Source organism: Mustela lutreola, chromosome 1 (genome assembly GCF_030435805.1).
Source record: "Mustela lutreola isolate mMusLut2 chromosome 1, mMusLut2.pri, whole genome shotgun sequence".
NCBI classification, from domain to species: Eukaryota; Metazoa; Chordata; class Mammalia; order Carnivora; family Mustelidae; genus Mustela; species Mustela lutreola.
This window is the reverse complement of record NC_081290.1, coordinates 249730233-249745590: the sequence shown is the minus strand read 5'-3', so window position 1 is coordinate 249745590 and position 15358 is coordinate 249730233. Positions and strand designations below refer to the sequence as shown.

At 50.2% G+C, this 15358-nt stretch overlaps 1 protein-coding gene across 2 annotated transcripts in view; it reads right to left on the bottom strand.

Moving 5' to 3' along the window:
- Window positions 1–7593, bottom strand: part of SLC6A5 (solute carrier family 6 member 5) — a 57296-nt gene extending 49703 nt beyond the window's left edge. The window contains exons 1-3 of one of the 2 annotated variants that reach the window (XM_059138310.1): window positions 7281–7593; window positions 5378–5914; window positions 2485–2623 (exon numbers count right to left, since the gene is read on the bottom strand). In XM_059138310.1, coding sequence (XP_058994293.1) covers window positions 2485–2623; window positions 5378–5914; window positions 7281–7283 — 679 coding nt within the window. In that variant the 5' untranslated portion in view covers window positions 7284–7593. Of the gene's footprint in view, window positions 1–2484; window positions 2624–5377; window positions 5915–7280 lie in introns of those variants that run through there. The other variant, XM_059138316.1, reaches the window with a different exon arrangement.
- Between the last annotated feature and the right edge of the window lie 7765 nt (window positions 7594–15358).

The following is a 15358-nucleotide window of genomic DNA, read 5'->3' as shown; positions in this document are numbered from 1 at the left end:
TATTATAGCATTTCAATGTTCTCAAATTAAGCTCTTTCAGCATGCAACAAATCCACACCTTTGACTTCATGCTGGAGTGAGATTTGGTGAAATCTTCTGGGCATCTCTACCCTCGGAGGACCTAACATCTACTAAGGTAGATTCCAAGAGCCCTTCTGTGCAATACCCCGAATTACCAGCACACCTCCTGACTGTGGGTCCTGGGTCTGTTCTGCCAGACAAGTGGCTATAATATCCTTCTCCCCACCACTACAGCCACCAGCACTCCTCAACGTCCTTCCCCACATAAAAAGTCCCTTCTGTCCTTCAAGGTCAACTCAAATGCTTCCTCCTCCAAGAAGCCTCCCTCCTCTGTCCTCCCTCAGTCACTTCCCCAGGCACTGAGCACTTGACAATATTAATTTGGTGTCTTATCTAGACTTGGTGTCTTATCTTATCTAGCTCCCTGGGGCTGTCAACTCTTCATCTCTTGATTCCCTGGAACACCACCCATCCCCAACCAGGACAGTAGCAGTCAGGAGGCCTCCACAGACTGAGAGAGGTTCTCTGGGACTCTTTTCCCTTCAATGATTGTTGTAGGTTGTTTGGGAAGGCTCTGGGAAACAGCCATGATCTTTGAAAAGATTGGACCAGGAAGACTGTTGCAAGGGTCAGAGCCCATTTGGACATCAGGGATGCCAGAGCCCAGAATGCTGGGCTCCAGGGAAGGGAAGTTGATTTTTTTCTGCTCTGTTCTTTCCAACTTCCTGTCTGGCAGAAGGACCCCTGCCCAGGCCTCTCCAGCCAGGGAAGGTCCAGCAGTATCCTCAAGTGGATGGAAATTAAAACCAGGGATCCTGCTCTAGCCTCTCCTGATGGGGTTTTTGAGAAAGATGTGAATTGTGCAATCCTTCTCTTCCGTTTCTGAGAAGGAGGAGGCAAGGGGAGCTCTCCAGTGCTGGGGGCCAGAAGGGGGTTGCCAGAGCTGCAGTGGGGGGTGGGGGAGTGGGGAGGAGTCTGCCTCCCCCTCCTTGTGCCTGGCTCCACAAGGAGCTCCTGGAACCCCAGGACCAGAAAAGGCGATCAGGGGCAGGGACAGGGACAGGGGGCAGGGCAACACTGGAGCAGTTTCGCCTCCGCCCGCTGAAACTCCCTCCCTAGCCCCATCCTGCGGTACCCAGCTGCCCGCTGTCAATGGAAACCTTAGTATAGCAACTCCAGCCCAATTCCTGAATCCTGAGCTGGGACTCCTGCTGAAAACGAAGTGGAAACCCAGCTAGGGGGCCTAGGTTTGTGTGGCCGGCACACGTTCTTTGGTTTCTAGGGCATCTCTGATTGCAAAGGGGCTACAGTCCTCCTAAGTACTTGTCAGTGCGTCCTTATTTGGAATTAGAGGGGAGAAGGCCTGTTTTTCTATTTTAATCACCCCAGGGGGAAGCACCTGTCTCCTGTTCCGAGCCCACCCAAAAGAAAACAAAATCGGAATAGGAAAACAAAATAGGAAAATCCTAACCTGGGGGCGGGGGTGAGGGTCTCTTTGGCCCTAGGAGGGAGTCTAGGTTGCAAATTCCTATTCTGAGATGGGAACTTGTTAGTTTGGGCAGTGTGGGGCGGGCAAGCCTCTGGTTAAGCGGCTTCAGGGTGGCAGAGGGCAAACAAAAGGGACCTGGAACGTGCTGGGTGCTGGGTCCCTCCTCCTTGGTGAGCACACAAGACTGTACAGGGGATTCTAGCGGACTGGCAGCTGGCGTGTGCCTAACCCGCATCTTTACCATTTCTGAAATGATTTTCCTTCAAAAGCAGCTTCTTCCACCCAGTGAAGACCAATGAAACGGAAACCGGTTTTGCCAATTTGGCTAAAGTCAAAATCTGTCCCGCACGTGCCCAAGAGGGTGTATCTGTGGGGATACTTCTGAGAGGGTTTAAAAAAAAACTTTTCTTAAATTAAAAAAAAAATATTTTTTTCTGAGAGATTTTTGAGAGTACAAGCCCCGGCTTCTCTCCACTCACGCTGTGTGTTTTGCTCAGTCTGCATTATGCCTGACTCAAGTACCCATTCCCAAAGTCTCCCAGGTAGGCTCAGATTTCCAGGTTATAATCTTAAACCGTCCTTAATTTGGTGTCCAGGACCACACAGCTACTGTACTACAGCACACATAAAGTGTGCTGCTACCAGAATATTCGTCAGCGAAATTAGAGTTTGAACTCCCCTCTGTCAATGCCTACTTGGCTGGGGAGCCAGTCCCGCGGGCTGGTTCAGTGGGGGATCAGGGAGGCCCACCTCTCCCGAGTCTCCTGATAAAAGCCTCCTGCATCCAGGGCCAACCAGTTACAGTGCCTCCGGCCCTCTGGCTCAGCACTGATGCCTACCCCGGATGGGGCTGGAGCGTGAGGAGGCTGGGGGGAGCCTCCCCTCCCAGCCCCCTCCCAGGGCTCTGCGCACCTCCCCAACCCGCAAGTGCCCGCCCCGCCGCGCCGTAGGCGGAAAGACCGGAAAAGCCGTACCTCCCCCGTTCTGGAAGGCCAGGTAGGGAAACCTCCAGACATTGCCCAGCCCCACTGCATACCCCACCATGGACAGGATGAAGTCCAGTTTGCTGGACCAGTTCCCTCGGGCCTTATTCTCATCCCCTTGCTCGTCCTCCTGGGGGCGGAAAAGCACATTGTCGGATAACAGCCCCGGGGGGAGGGGGGGGGTCGGTCGCAAGCAGGCCCCATTCCGCCCCTCCCCCCTGCTGAGGGTCTTTCCCGGCAAGCAGGCCCCCATTTTCCAACCGAGGATGCATTGGCAAGCAGGACCCCAATCTGGAAGAGAAGATGCATCTCCAAGCAGGGCCCTCACCCCTCAACCCTGCACTGAGAGCCTTCCAGCAAGCAGGCTCCCAATTCGGATCTGAAGATTCCTCTTCAACAGACCCCTAAACCCCTCCTTCCCAATTCCTGCAGTCAGGGCACACCAGCAAGCAGCTTTCCCCAAACCCTGAACCTGTTGGTTGGTTGCAAGCAGGTCCCTCCATCCCCAACCCCTGACCAAGAGTTCAATTGGCAAGCAGCCCCCCCCCCCATATCATGCCTAGATAGCAAGCAGATCCCTAAGAACCCCCTCCCTTCCCTAAACCCTCAACACAGGCCTTCCTCAGCCCTTTCTCCCTCTGGAGTCTGCTAGTCCAGAAAGAGAGCTGCGATGCCCAAAGCCAGCCAGAGCCCCTGCCTCACGTTCTCTGCCAACGCCTTCAGGCAGAACCTGCCTTGTCTGCTAATTTAAGGGGGCCACCTCTCAACACCAGGGAAAGGTGAACAGGCAGGAGGGAGACGTGGGTGTGAAACAAGAGGAAGGATAGAGAAGAGACAGGACATCTAAAGCCTTGAGTTCTGGTCTAAACTTTACCACTGGATAATCCCAGGCTAGCCACTTGCTCTCTCCGAGCCTCTGTGCCCCCATCTGAAAAAAACGAGGGGCTCAGAATAACTATCCCCTGAGGCACTTTCCAGCTCCAGCAATCTATGGACCTTTGAGGCTCACCTCTCCAAATTCACCCTAAGATGCTCTCTTAGGGGCAATACCTTGTTCTGGAATGCCTCACTACTAAGCACCAAAGGACGGGGGTGAAGCCACCTCAAATAAATTCAAAATGCTCAGGACACCTGGACACCACACAAAGGTTCCAGGGACCCAAGTCACTGCCTGGCTTCTGCCTCCTCAGTCATACTTCATTTCCTATTCTAGCAACCTGGTAGGTCTCACACTCTGACACAGGCTGTGGGCGGTAAAGAAGCTATCAGGACAGGAGGAAGTCTCTGAAGAGAGGAGGGCCAACGTAGGTGTCAGAAAGGCAAGAACAGAAAAATGGGCAGAGATGAAGATAGGCAAATACCGGGCTTCATCTGCTCTGAACATCTGCAACATCCCCCCCACCAACACTCCCTCCCAGGCACACCACCTCCCGCCCCACACACCATCCCTTTCTTCCCCAGCTAAAGGGGTGGGAGTTCCGGCTGCTTTTGCCGCAGTGCGGAGGTTAAGCAAGGCATCTGAAACAATTTTCTGCCTCCACCTGGGTTCACACTATTGGGCCACATGCTGTCAGGGGCAGCTAATATATACAGACAAACGCTCCAGAAGTGGACTCCCAAAACAGGGGCAAGTGGGAAAGCCTCCGTGTACGTTCATTTCTAGTTCTTGTTCTAATATTTGGGCTCCTGCAGTGTGAGCCTGTGGATGAGTGTGTGTGTGTGTGTGTGTGTGTGTGTGTACCTACAAACACTAGAATTACCATGAACACAAGCGCTGTATAAATCTGAAATCTCACACAGGCAGATGTCTTGATTCGGGCACCCACCGCGGGATGCTTGCCTAGCCCCCAAGCCCAGGGAAGGGGAGGAGACTGCAGAAAGACTGGGGGTGGGGAGGGAAGAGCTAAAATAGGTGAGACCGGACTGAGGAGGGAAGAGATCAGAGGAAGGAGAGGGATGGCAGGGACATGGAAGAAGACAAGAGCCCACGAGAGAGGGTAATAGTGACCAGTATTAGCTGCCTTATCCCTAACCCAGAATTGGGATTTTGTGGATTTTTCATGCCTCTGGTTGAGCATAAAAGATCAAATCCAGAGGTGGGTCCAGGTTTGTGGGGCATGGAACTTACTCATTTGAGATATTTCCCCTTAAAATAAGAACACCAAAATATACAAAGTTATGATAACGAAGTAAGATGCTGGGTTTTGGAAGGGTCCTGAAGCTTAAGCTTCGAAGCAGCTTCATGTAAACCCACCTCTCATCAATCAGTGAGTTCTTATATGATAACTGGTAACTCTGAGTGAAAAGGCTGAGATACTTAAACTGTTATTCCCTGCCGTGCGGGGGAGGAGGGGAGGCAGGGGCTGTGTTCCGCGGTATTCATTTGTTTTTTAATTTTTATTTTTAATAGTAGGCTCTGGCCAGCGTGGAGCCCACTCGTGGGGCTTGAACTCAGGACCCTATGTTGAGATCCAGCCGGAGGCTCAACTGACTGAGCCACCCAGGTGCCCCTTTTTAATTTTTTTTTTTAATTAAGGAAAAACATTTTAAAAGGCTCCGTCATAGACAAAAGGTCATAAACCTATCTGCCTCAACTGCTTAATGAAGCTGCACACCAATGTCTGAGACTACCGAGAATGGGGAGGGACAGGTAGTGGCAGCTCCTGAGTTCTCAATTTCTTTGGCAGGGTCACTACGGCCCTCACGCCCTGAACCGGGGACCCCAGCGCAGTGCGAGCTTCCGAAGCCCCAAAGCTGCCTCCCGCATCCATTACCTGGCACTGCCAACCGGTCTCCCCATCAGCACACGTGCACCCGCCACAGCCCGCTCGCCTCGCACGCCTAGGGAGCAGGAGGCGGCGCGGGCTGAGCGCGACCTGCTTACCTGGGCGACAGCGGTGGCCACGCTGCCCGGGAGCACGGACGTGATTCCATCCGTGCCCAGCACCACGGTGCTCTGGCTCATATTCACCCAGCCCACAGCCGGGGTATTGTTCCGCTCCAGGGTGCCCTTGCCCACACTCACGTTAGCATCCCCCTCGGGGCCGCGCAGGGCCGGAATCTTACAATGAAGAGCGTTGCCGGGCTCGGCGGCCCCAGAAGGAGCGGCGGCCTGCGCGCTGCGCGCCTCGTTCAAGTCTCTCAGAGCTGCGGAGGCCGCCGGCGCCCGCGGGCTACTGAGTTTGCAAGTCCCCACTCCCGGCCGCTCGGTCTCGCAGGCTCGCGGGTCAGGGGACTGGTAAGTTTGGGCGCCTGTGGAAGCGGACCTGGGCACACGCGGCGTTGGCGCGGCGGCGGCAGGGGGAAGCTCCTGCTCCGGGCTCGTCCTGGGTGCGCACGGGCCATCGCGGTGGCCCACCGCCATCGCCGCCCCCAGGCTGTTGGCTGGTTGTGTGTTCATTTCTTTGGGAGCACCGCAATCCTGCAAATACAATGTGAAGTTCGTGCACACACACAAAGTCACGGCTGCTTTTAAAATACCTGTACCTGCATATAAAGACGTTCACCACTCAGGTCCAGACACGAGATCTACGGAATAAACTGGAATCTGAATTTTTTTTTCCCCTCTCCAAGAAAAACCGTATTTCCCAATTTGCCCGTCTTGGCAATAACCAGATGGCATAAAGCGGTTACTATTCCTCTCTTTGATCGTGGGAAAACTAAGGAAATAGAATTTTTTTTTGGAGGGGGGGAGAAGAGGAGGGTGGAAATAACCCTACAGCCATGAGCTCCCTGCTCTCTTTGGATTTCACATCACGGCTGTAGATGCCCACCTCCCCATCACTATTGTAGAAAGATTCTTTAATTTTCCGCCCCATTTCCTTTGTCATTCAATAATGCACATTGCTTTTTTTTTTTTTTTTTTTTTAAGCGATAGGCAAGCTGTGGCCACAAAGCTGATGCCCTGGCACCAGCGCGGTTTTCAGGCCAAATCAGTTGTGCAAATCCCAGCGCACCATCCCTACCCTCCAGGTAGCAAAGGTAGGGGTAAGGGCTGCAATCAACACAACAAGAACAACCCCACAACCACCATAATAAACCAGATGTAAAACGCAAGAGAGTAACCAGGTTTGTTATCTTATACAACCTACACACTTCCAGATTCCCAGATATGTAAAACAGCATGCAAAGTTTTTGGATTCTCCTTCTCCCTCCAATAACTAACCACAGGAGTCTATGGTCCTTCCTGCCCCTACACCTGCTTGGGGGCCAAAACTCAGGACTAATTTTCATTTGCTTTTTCTCAATTGAGTTTCAAATGAAGAGAAATGCCTGCGGTGCTTTTTCTGTCTGCTTCCTCTCCTCCTGTTATCTTTCAGGGCTCCCTAAAAATTAGCACTATTATTTACTACTATACTGTAAGAATGGTCATATAACCTTCACCTCAACAGCACACATCTCATCTAACCATCTTTCATAAATGCGCAGAACAGAACTCATTAATTTGCACCAGATCTAAGTACCGTGGCTCCAGCAAGCGTTCTTATCTCAATAGCCTCTAGGACTCCGAGCGCCTAGCCTCAGTACCGGCACCTGGCTTTCAACACCGAGGACAGTGCCCAGGGTCCCAGTTAAGAGATCCCTCCAACTCTTCCGACCTCAAGTGATGCTCGCAAAACAAAACAAAACAAAACAAAAAAAAACAAAATACCTACAGCTGTGAGAACTGCCCTCCCTTCCTCTTCCAAAATGCACAGAACACTTCAAAAAGAAGTATTCTAAACGAATCTGCCCTCCCTCCACCCGCAGCTCCCTCTTCTCTTAAAAGAACAAAAGCAAACACTCACCATGTCTGACACGGGCAACAGATTGAACCGGTTGAGAGTGAAACCAGCTATTGACAAGACTGGGTTTGACTCCAGCAAGAGAGGCGCTTTCTATATCTCCTTGGGAAAGGCCAGGTTTGCGTCAGTGCAAAGCAAGGTGCCCTTCGTTTGACATTTTCTTGATAACACAAGTTTGATAAATCATTACCCCCTTGGATTCGAGTTTTAAAGGGACAACAGCCGAGAGTACGCTGGCCAGTTGTCCCTCCGGCGGGAGGAGGCTGCGTGTTTGACGTGACTCATGTGGGTCTGATTACTAAACCGAAGCCGGCGGGAGGGGATGACAGAAGTTTGCCTCCTCCTAATTAAGGGAAACATGGGAGGGACACGTCCCACTGCACCCAAGGCGAGGCGCAGCCGCCAACAGAGCGGATTGGGCTATGAGGTGGGAGAGGGGGAAGGAATTAAATCACTGTCATATTTCCGTCTTTTTCTTCCTCTAGATCCCATATCTGCCTCTCCGATCTGCCGGGCGGAGTCCACAATATTACCCAGAGATCGAGGGTCTGCACGTAGCACCACAGCTCTGGGATGGCTGGCGCTCACTCGTCCTTCATTTATAAAGATGTACCTGCCCGCATGTATGCGGACTTCAGATCCTCACAGCCTTACCCTAGGAGACAACCAGTGCTAGAGGGCTGTTAGCCCTCCCAGAAAACTAGGGGTTTCGCTTACAAACTGAGGTCTAATATTTGCCTTCCTATTTTTAAAAAAGGATTTTATTTATTTGACACAGAGAGAGACAGCTAGACAGGGAACACAAGCAGGGGGAGTGGGAGAGGGAGAGAGAAGCAGGTTCCCAGGGATCCCGACTCTGGGCCAGATCCCAGGACCCTGGGACCATGACTTCAGTCCAAGGCACACGTTTAATGAATGAGCTACTCAGGCGCCCCTGCCTTCCTGTTTTATCTCTATTAACACAAAAGACATTCTGGGTAAAATTGTGACTGTTCTCGTATTTTTTAGGCTCCTCTGAAAATACTTTCGAGAAATAAAGAGGAAATTATTTTCAAGAGTGACTTCGTTCTTAGGTCACTTTCAAAGTCAAAAGACACCCATTCTTTATTCATAGACCCTCAATAAAACCCCACCACAGCCCCGCCGGTGGAAGTGCAAGGTTTGCGAAATGCTTCAAATCGCGATCTCCAGCAACCAGGCAGCACGGCTGGGCAACCGGGAAGCCACAGGAGGATAGGATGATCTACCGTACTGCGGCGGGAGCGAGGGGTGGCCCTAAAGATGGACTTTCCTGTTAGTACAAAGCAACGGCTATGATCAGAAGAAAGGGAAGACACCTTTACAAAGACGACTAAAAGGGGATTCGTAATAAAACGCTTCCCCTCTCTCCTTTCTGGCCGGCCTCCTTGGGGGAACCCCTGGCCTCAGGGGTTGGGAGTCTAGGAAGGCACTCAGTCTCTTCCCTGCCGTCCGCAGCCCGCCCCTCCGCCTCGGGGTCGGCTCCGTCGCACTCGGCTGGGCCGTCCCCACGCGGCAGTAGGACAATGCCCCGGAGGCCGCAGGGGGAGGCTGCGGCGGCAGATTGCGGTGAGCGCCCGGGGCGCTGCGGAGACCCCTCCCGCCTCCTTTCGACCTGCTCGAGAGCGCTCGGGTGCCGCGGTTCACTGGCTAGCCCGCCTGGCTCTTCCGAGGGCAACCAGCTGGGACCCACGGTCTGCACTAGGATGGAACGAGCATAGGTTCCCTGATAAAGCCTTCCTTGAGAGTCGCCTTGCTTGTCGGGTTTCAGGTCGCTTTTTATTGTAGTTTGGAGTTAGCATTTATTAAGCTCTCAATATTGAACCATTGTGCAAGAGCTTTCCATGAATTATTACATTTAGCTTTGGCAACAGCCTTTGAGAAGCCTGGGAAACTGAGGTTTAGAAAGTCTCATTCACACCCCGGATATCTCCCCCCACCCTTCCTACTTGGACGTCGCGGGGACCCACTCGCTCTCTCTTTGGAGGCGTGCTCCTCAGGAAGCCAAGCGGGGTCGGGGAGAAGAAGTAAGGAAGACCCGGGTGGGACTATGCTGGGCTCTGGCAGTAGGAGGGTCAACAGACCAGGCGGGGCCCAAAAGCCCGCAGGCGCACGTGTTTCCGCTTCGGTGGGCGCTAGGAAACACCCCAGACTCTGGGAGCCCCGGGGAAAGCCGAGGGAGCCTTATTGGAGCTTCTTCCGAAACAGGCCCCAGTTTCCAAGGAGCCAAACCAAGATGCCAGACGGGTAAGGGGCAGGCTTGACAGCCCCCACTTCCAAGCAACGAGGCGCGGCCCTGGGTCGGGTAGGTCTCCCCCGTCCTCCCCCACCGCCGCCCCCCCTGCTGCTGGCCGGGTACAGACTTTCTCCGCCGGCAGTCACGACTTGGAAAGGCTCTGGCCTTTCTACTTGCATCTGAGCCGCCCCCGCCGTGCGTGGGAGCGGGTGGCGCGTCCACTTGCACCCCGACGTTCCGGGGCGCACTGACGTCCCAGGCTGGGGCCGGACCCGGGAGTACTGCGGCCCTGGGCACAAGTGACGCTCCCGCCCCCGCTCAGCCCCCAGGCCTGACGTGTTGCCCGCGGGCCCTCCCCGGCCAAATGCGCACTTGGGTTCCCGCGCGGCGCCGGTCACGCGTCGGGCCCTTCCGAGGCGGTTGACGCGCAGGGAAGGCTGCGGGGTGGGGGCGTGGTGGTGGAGGCGCTACTTGAGCTTCCCACCTCTCCCCACTTCCAGCCGCAAGATTCTAGAAAGGAGGGGCTGCGTGCCGAGTGGAGGGAGGGTCTGGGGTGGGGAGGCCAAGAGGGGTCGCTGTGAAGCCCGCGCGGAGGCCGGGGTGCAGCCCGGAGGGCAGCAGGATGGGGGTGTGCGAGGGCGGGAGGGAGCGAGCACCGCGAGGCTGAAGGCCCGGGGCAGCTCGTCGGGTGTGCGGCTGGGTGTCCGCGCTTGGGCGGCGCCGGGATGGAGCCGCAGTATTAAAAAAAAGAATTAGAATAAAAGGTGCCAGTCCTGCGGACTCGGGCCTCCGCCCCCGCCCTCCGCGGCGCCTGTTTGGAGTGATAATCTGGCCCGCGCGCCGCCGCCAAAGAGGCCGTAAATCCGCATCCATCACCGCGTAGCCATTCGGTCGGAATTAACCAGTCACTACGGCCTTAATTACTTTGTCAAAGATGAAAAATAGTAATTGATTTCGCCCTCGATCACTTTGCCCCCCGCTCCCTGCAGATAAGCACATAAATAGCTATTTTGTGAAAATCCGGGTCTATAAGGCATTTGTGGGGGGAGAGGGTGGCGTCTACTGAAGAAGGGGCCGCCCCGGTCCGGTGTTTGTGCCACGACACGGGGGGACAAACTGGAACCCAGGCAGGAGAAGGCCTGGAGTGCGGCCCGCCGCATTCGGGGTGCTACCCTCTGCCCCACGAGGGAAGAAGACAGGAGGGAGAGGAGTAGGGGGTTTTACCAGCGCCTGCTCTGGGGTTAGCTGGCGCTGGCGGTACCAGTCTTCTCTCCTCCTTGGGAGAGCAGGTGAGAAAGAGCGAGGGGCTAGTTTGAGAGAAACGGGAAGAAACTTGCCTAAAACCAGCGGGCAGAGCTATGACTTGAGCCCAGATCTGTGTTGACTCCGGCCCACCCCACCACTTGGGATGCTGGCGTTGGGGTGATTTCCGGCGTAAACACCTTGAACCTCTATAGACAGTAGATGCGGAGGCTCAGTGTGGGTTTCAGGTGTCATTGACAAGAGACAAGAATCCCTGCCGTATTTTTGTCTCACTTGCCCACTACTGTCCAGTTCCACTGCAGTGTTGTTTTCTGCTATGAATATGGATTCCTTAGACAGACTTCGCCACCGCCCAGCCTTTGTGACCTTGAGGGTGAATTCTCCATCTGTAAAATAAGGATGATGAGAGTCCTGACTCAAGGGTTATTTGAGGCTTAAGTGGGAGTAGGGTGTCTAGAAGGGTCAGCCGCCCGGTTTGCTATCAATAAACAATCTTTATTACTCAGGCTGGAAAAATTATCTGTTTGAAGTCCATCAGATTAGCAAATAAAACAGTTCCTTCTCCCTAGTCCAGAAGGTTTAAAATGGGTAGACACGCACAGAGTGGAAAGCCGTACAAAGCAGATAATCATTTTTGCAACATTTTCCCTTCTCATTCAGTGGTTTGGTCATACAATAATCAAGTATGTATCTTCATTAAAAGAAAACTGGGAGCATCCTGAAAAGGTACCCAAACACAGAGGTGCTGTGACCGTTGTCAGGAGACACCTTTTGTTTAGATCAAGATAAATCTCAAGAAAAAAGACAGAAGGTAGGAGATTTGTAATGAGCTTTACTGTCCAGTTCTCATCTGGACCTCAGGTGTCAGGGAGAACCGAACTAATCAAGGACAGCTTCCCTCACCAAGGCATTTCAGTAGAGTCCAAGGCTGGAAATCAGTGGCTCAGCTAAGTGACTAGTCTGCGTGCAAAATGTAGGTTCCAAATCCTGAGACTCAGACAGGCAGGACGCTTGTTCCTGAGTCAGCAGTGGGGATGATTCTCACTTCACTGCAGCAAAACACAGGGCAGTGGGCGCAGGCGCAGATGTAGATAAGTTTAGAACAAGCTGCAAAGGACATTCAAGGTCATTACAGTCCCACATGTCTCCCTTACCAGTGAGAAAACAGAGGTCGAAGTAGGCAAAGCAAATGCACGAGGTCACTTGCAAATGAGAAACAAAGTCTAGCATCTATTCTTTTAAAGGGAAAGAAAAAGAAAAGGACTGTGCTCTCCTTTGATCCAGCAATTCCACTCTTAGGAATCTACTGGAAGAAATAATGGCTCAGTATAAGAATGTTGATTATAGCATGGTTGATTAAAAAAAGCCCAGGGAAAAAATATCCACATGAGATAAATTATAGAGCTAAAATATGGAATGATTTGCAGCTGTTAAAAAGCATGATTTAGAGCCACACAGTCAGCTCAGACAGATTTTCATGAGGAGTTGTGGGAGAAAAGCAAGATGCATTAAAAGGTATATAACATGATCTGACTGTGTGTGTCTGTGAGAGAGAGGGAGAGAGAGAGAGAGAGAGAGAGAGAGAGCTCCAACACCATGTGAAAACACACATACCGGCACCCAGTGTGCTTTGGGATAAGTGGAGTGGAAAGGAGAGAGAGAAGACATAAAAAGGACAAACAAACAAAAACAAAGAAACAGGAAAAAGAGGGGGAAAACCATACGTTAAAAAAGGTTGTAATTGTCCTAGTCATCAATTTATGCAAAAAAAAATTGTACAAATGATATTTTAAAAATTCAGCCCTAGAAACTACTGCTTTAATTAATGAGGATGTTCACCCAACAGGCTACTTCTATTACAAAGTATTCAGCCTCTATCCATCTTACTGTCTTCCTCTGAGAAGCAGAACTCAGAAAAAAGAATTCAGTTAATTAAGAACCCGAGCCACTAATATTTGGCTAGTCTTCCTTCTAAAGCCCTGGCATTTTTATCTCCTAGCTCTGCTGGGCTGGAACTGTTAGAGGACATGGTGTGGAAAACATGAGAATGCTCTGAGCCTCCCATCCCCATCTTTGTAACGTATGTTCAACTACGAAATAAACTAAAATTAACACTACACTGAAAATTTCCAGTTTCTAATTCTTCCATAGTGACAATATCAATGCTATATTGATAAATATATTGATAAATATGTTAATAAATAACATATTTATTTCTTTCCTCTGCTCCTTATTCTCATCATTCTTCAAGTAGTCCTGCTTTATAAGTTGTATATGTTTGATTAACTGATGAATGTTCTCCTTCCAAGTTCACATTCTTCCCTGTTTATCCATCTGTCAAATTTCCCAAAACCCCAAATGGAAGATACCAGGTAACAGAAGTCAAGTCTCAAATATATTCATTATTGGAAATAAGAGATTTCTAATACATCAAGTGCAAGAAAATTGTTGCTTTATGTCTACAGTGTTAGTAAAGAAGATTCTCTGTTTTCTCTTGAATGTTCCTTTTTCCCTTCTGTTGTTGTCCTAGTTAGTGAAATTAAAAGAAAAAAAAAATGAGTTCAAAGTCATGCAGACCTAGCAGGAATTCCCACAAGTAGAGCGGAACAGATGTTGGGAAGAATCACTATAAAAGTAGTTGATGGAGTTAAAGCAAGGCTATTGAGTTGAATCTGAATGAAGTTCAGAAAGACACAGTGGTCGAGACAATGGTCCAGGACATGGGACTTTGAAAATTCAAGACTCTTTATACCAGTAGGTAACACAGATAAGTTTCGGGACTTAAGATTTTGTCACTTGGTGGTACCCTTGTAAATTGGGCCCAAGGGGCTATGGACATTGGCATCAAATTTGGTACTGCTGGTTCCAGTAATCTGCAGCACTCAGTACAGGACAAGACCATATCAAACAATGGCAGCTTAGTCTACGATCTTTGAAAGACAGCCCAGTGTTAATTTATTATGATGGTAGTTGTCTCCTGGGATATCACCACTAGAGTCTAGAAATGATCCGTGAAATCTTTTAACATAATCTCTTCAGGTCTGCATTCTGTTTCAGAGTCTTTCTATTTTGTTTCTATTTTCAGTCTCAAGGTGTTCCTGGATGGGAGTAACATGATATATTTATAGATGTTGATCTTTTTACGGTAATTTAAAATTAGACCTAAGTCAAGAGTTTGAATCTGCATTCAGCCACTTAACTAGCTGTGTGTTCTCCAGTGGTTACTTATTTTGGGAGCCTTGTTTTCCCTTTCAGTAAAATGGGGTTTCTTTGGTGATTAAATGAGATAAAGTACATGAAAACTTCTAGAATAGTGTTTGGCTTGGACAAAGAGCTCCTTCTATCTTGAGAAATCAGGTTTTAGTGGGCTTGAAAGTTACTGCCTGAATTGTGACACTATTATTCCCCTAAACAAGTAACAAAATGATTCCTTTCTGTGGATCTAATATTACAGGATAGTTGCTAGGAATTACTCTCCCTATCTTTCCTTAAAAAAAAAAAAAAAAAAAGATTTTATTTATGTATTTGAAAAAGCAGGAGCAGGGAGGTAGGGCGGGGGCTAGTGCAGAGAGAGAGGGAGAAACAGGTTCCCCGCTGAGCCAGGGAGCCTAAAGCAGAACCTGGGTATTGTGACAGGAGCTGAAGGCACATGCCTAAGCCTCCCCGTGCTCCTTCCTTACCTTTCTTGATGGGACATGATCTTTGCCTGGTGACTTTTTTCTTTCTTTCTTAAAAGTTCCAGGCCTAGTCAGTCTACGCCTCTGCATCTGCAGTGTCCTTTGCCCAAAATGTTCTCCCTCCAGAAAGAATTCCTAACTATACCTTTAGACCCACTGCCCAAAACCTATCTCCTCTCAGAGGCTTTTTTTTTTTTTTTTTTTAAGATTTTATTTACTTATTTGACAGAGATCACAAGTAGGCAGAGAGGTAGGCACAGAGAGAGAGAGGAGGAAGCAGGCTCCCTGCAAAGCAGAGAGCCCAATGTGGGGCTCGATTCCAGGACCCTGGGATCATGACCTGAGCTGAAGGCAGAGGCTTTAACCCACTGAGCCACCCAGGCACCCCCTCTCAGAAGCTTTTAATGAACAGAGTTAGTATCTCCATCCCGTGTGCCTCCCTAGCACTAATTCTAATTATTTTCATGTAGGAAAGACACGAGCCATCGGTGGCTACTTCTGTTTAAATTAAAATTAAATGAAAATAAAATAAAGTGTAAAATTCCATTCTTCAGTCACCTAACTACGTTCTTAGTACCCAATAGCTACTTGCACTGGACAGTACAGAGGACATTTCTATCATTGCAGAAAATTCGATTGCACTGCCTTTCTAAGTTGTGAACACGTCAAAGGCAGACGTTTTAAAGGCTTGATGTTTTAAAAACATCAAGTTTAAAAAAGTTTAAAAAACATCAAGTCAAAGGCTTGATGTTTTAAAAGCGCTGTATTTCTACTTGTACTGACATGCCGAAGGCATTCAGGGTTTTCGAATGAGTGCCTTAAAAATCATAGAATAGCCTCCTGATTTCTTATATGTCACCTTACTGTCTTCTCTAAAACATATTATT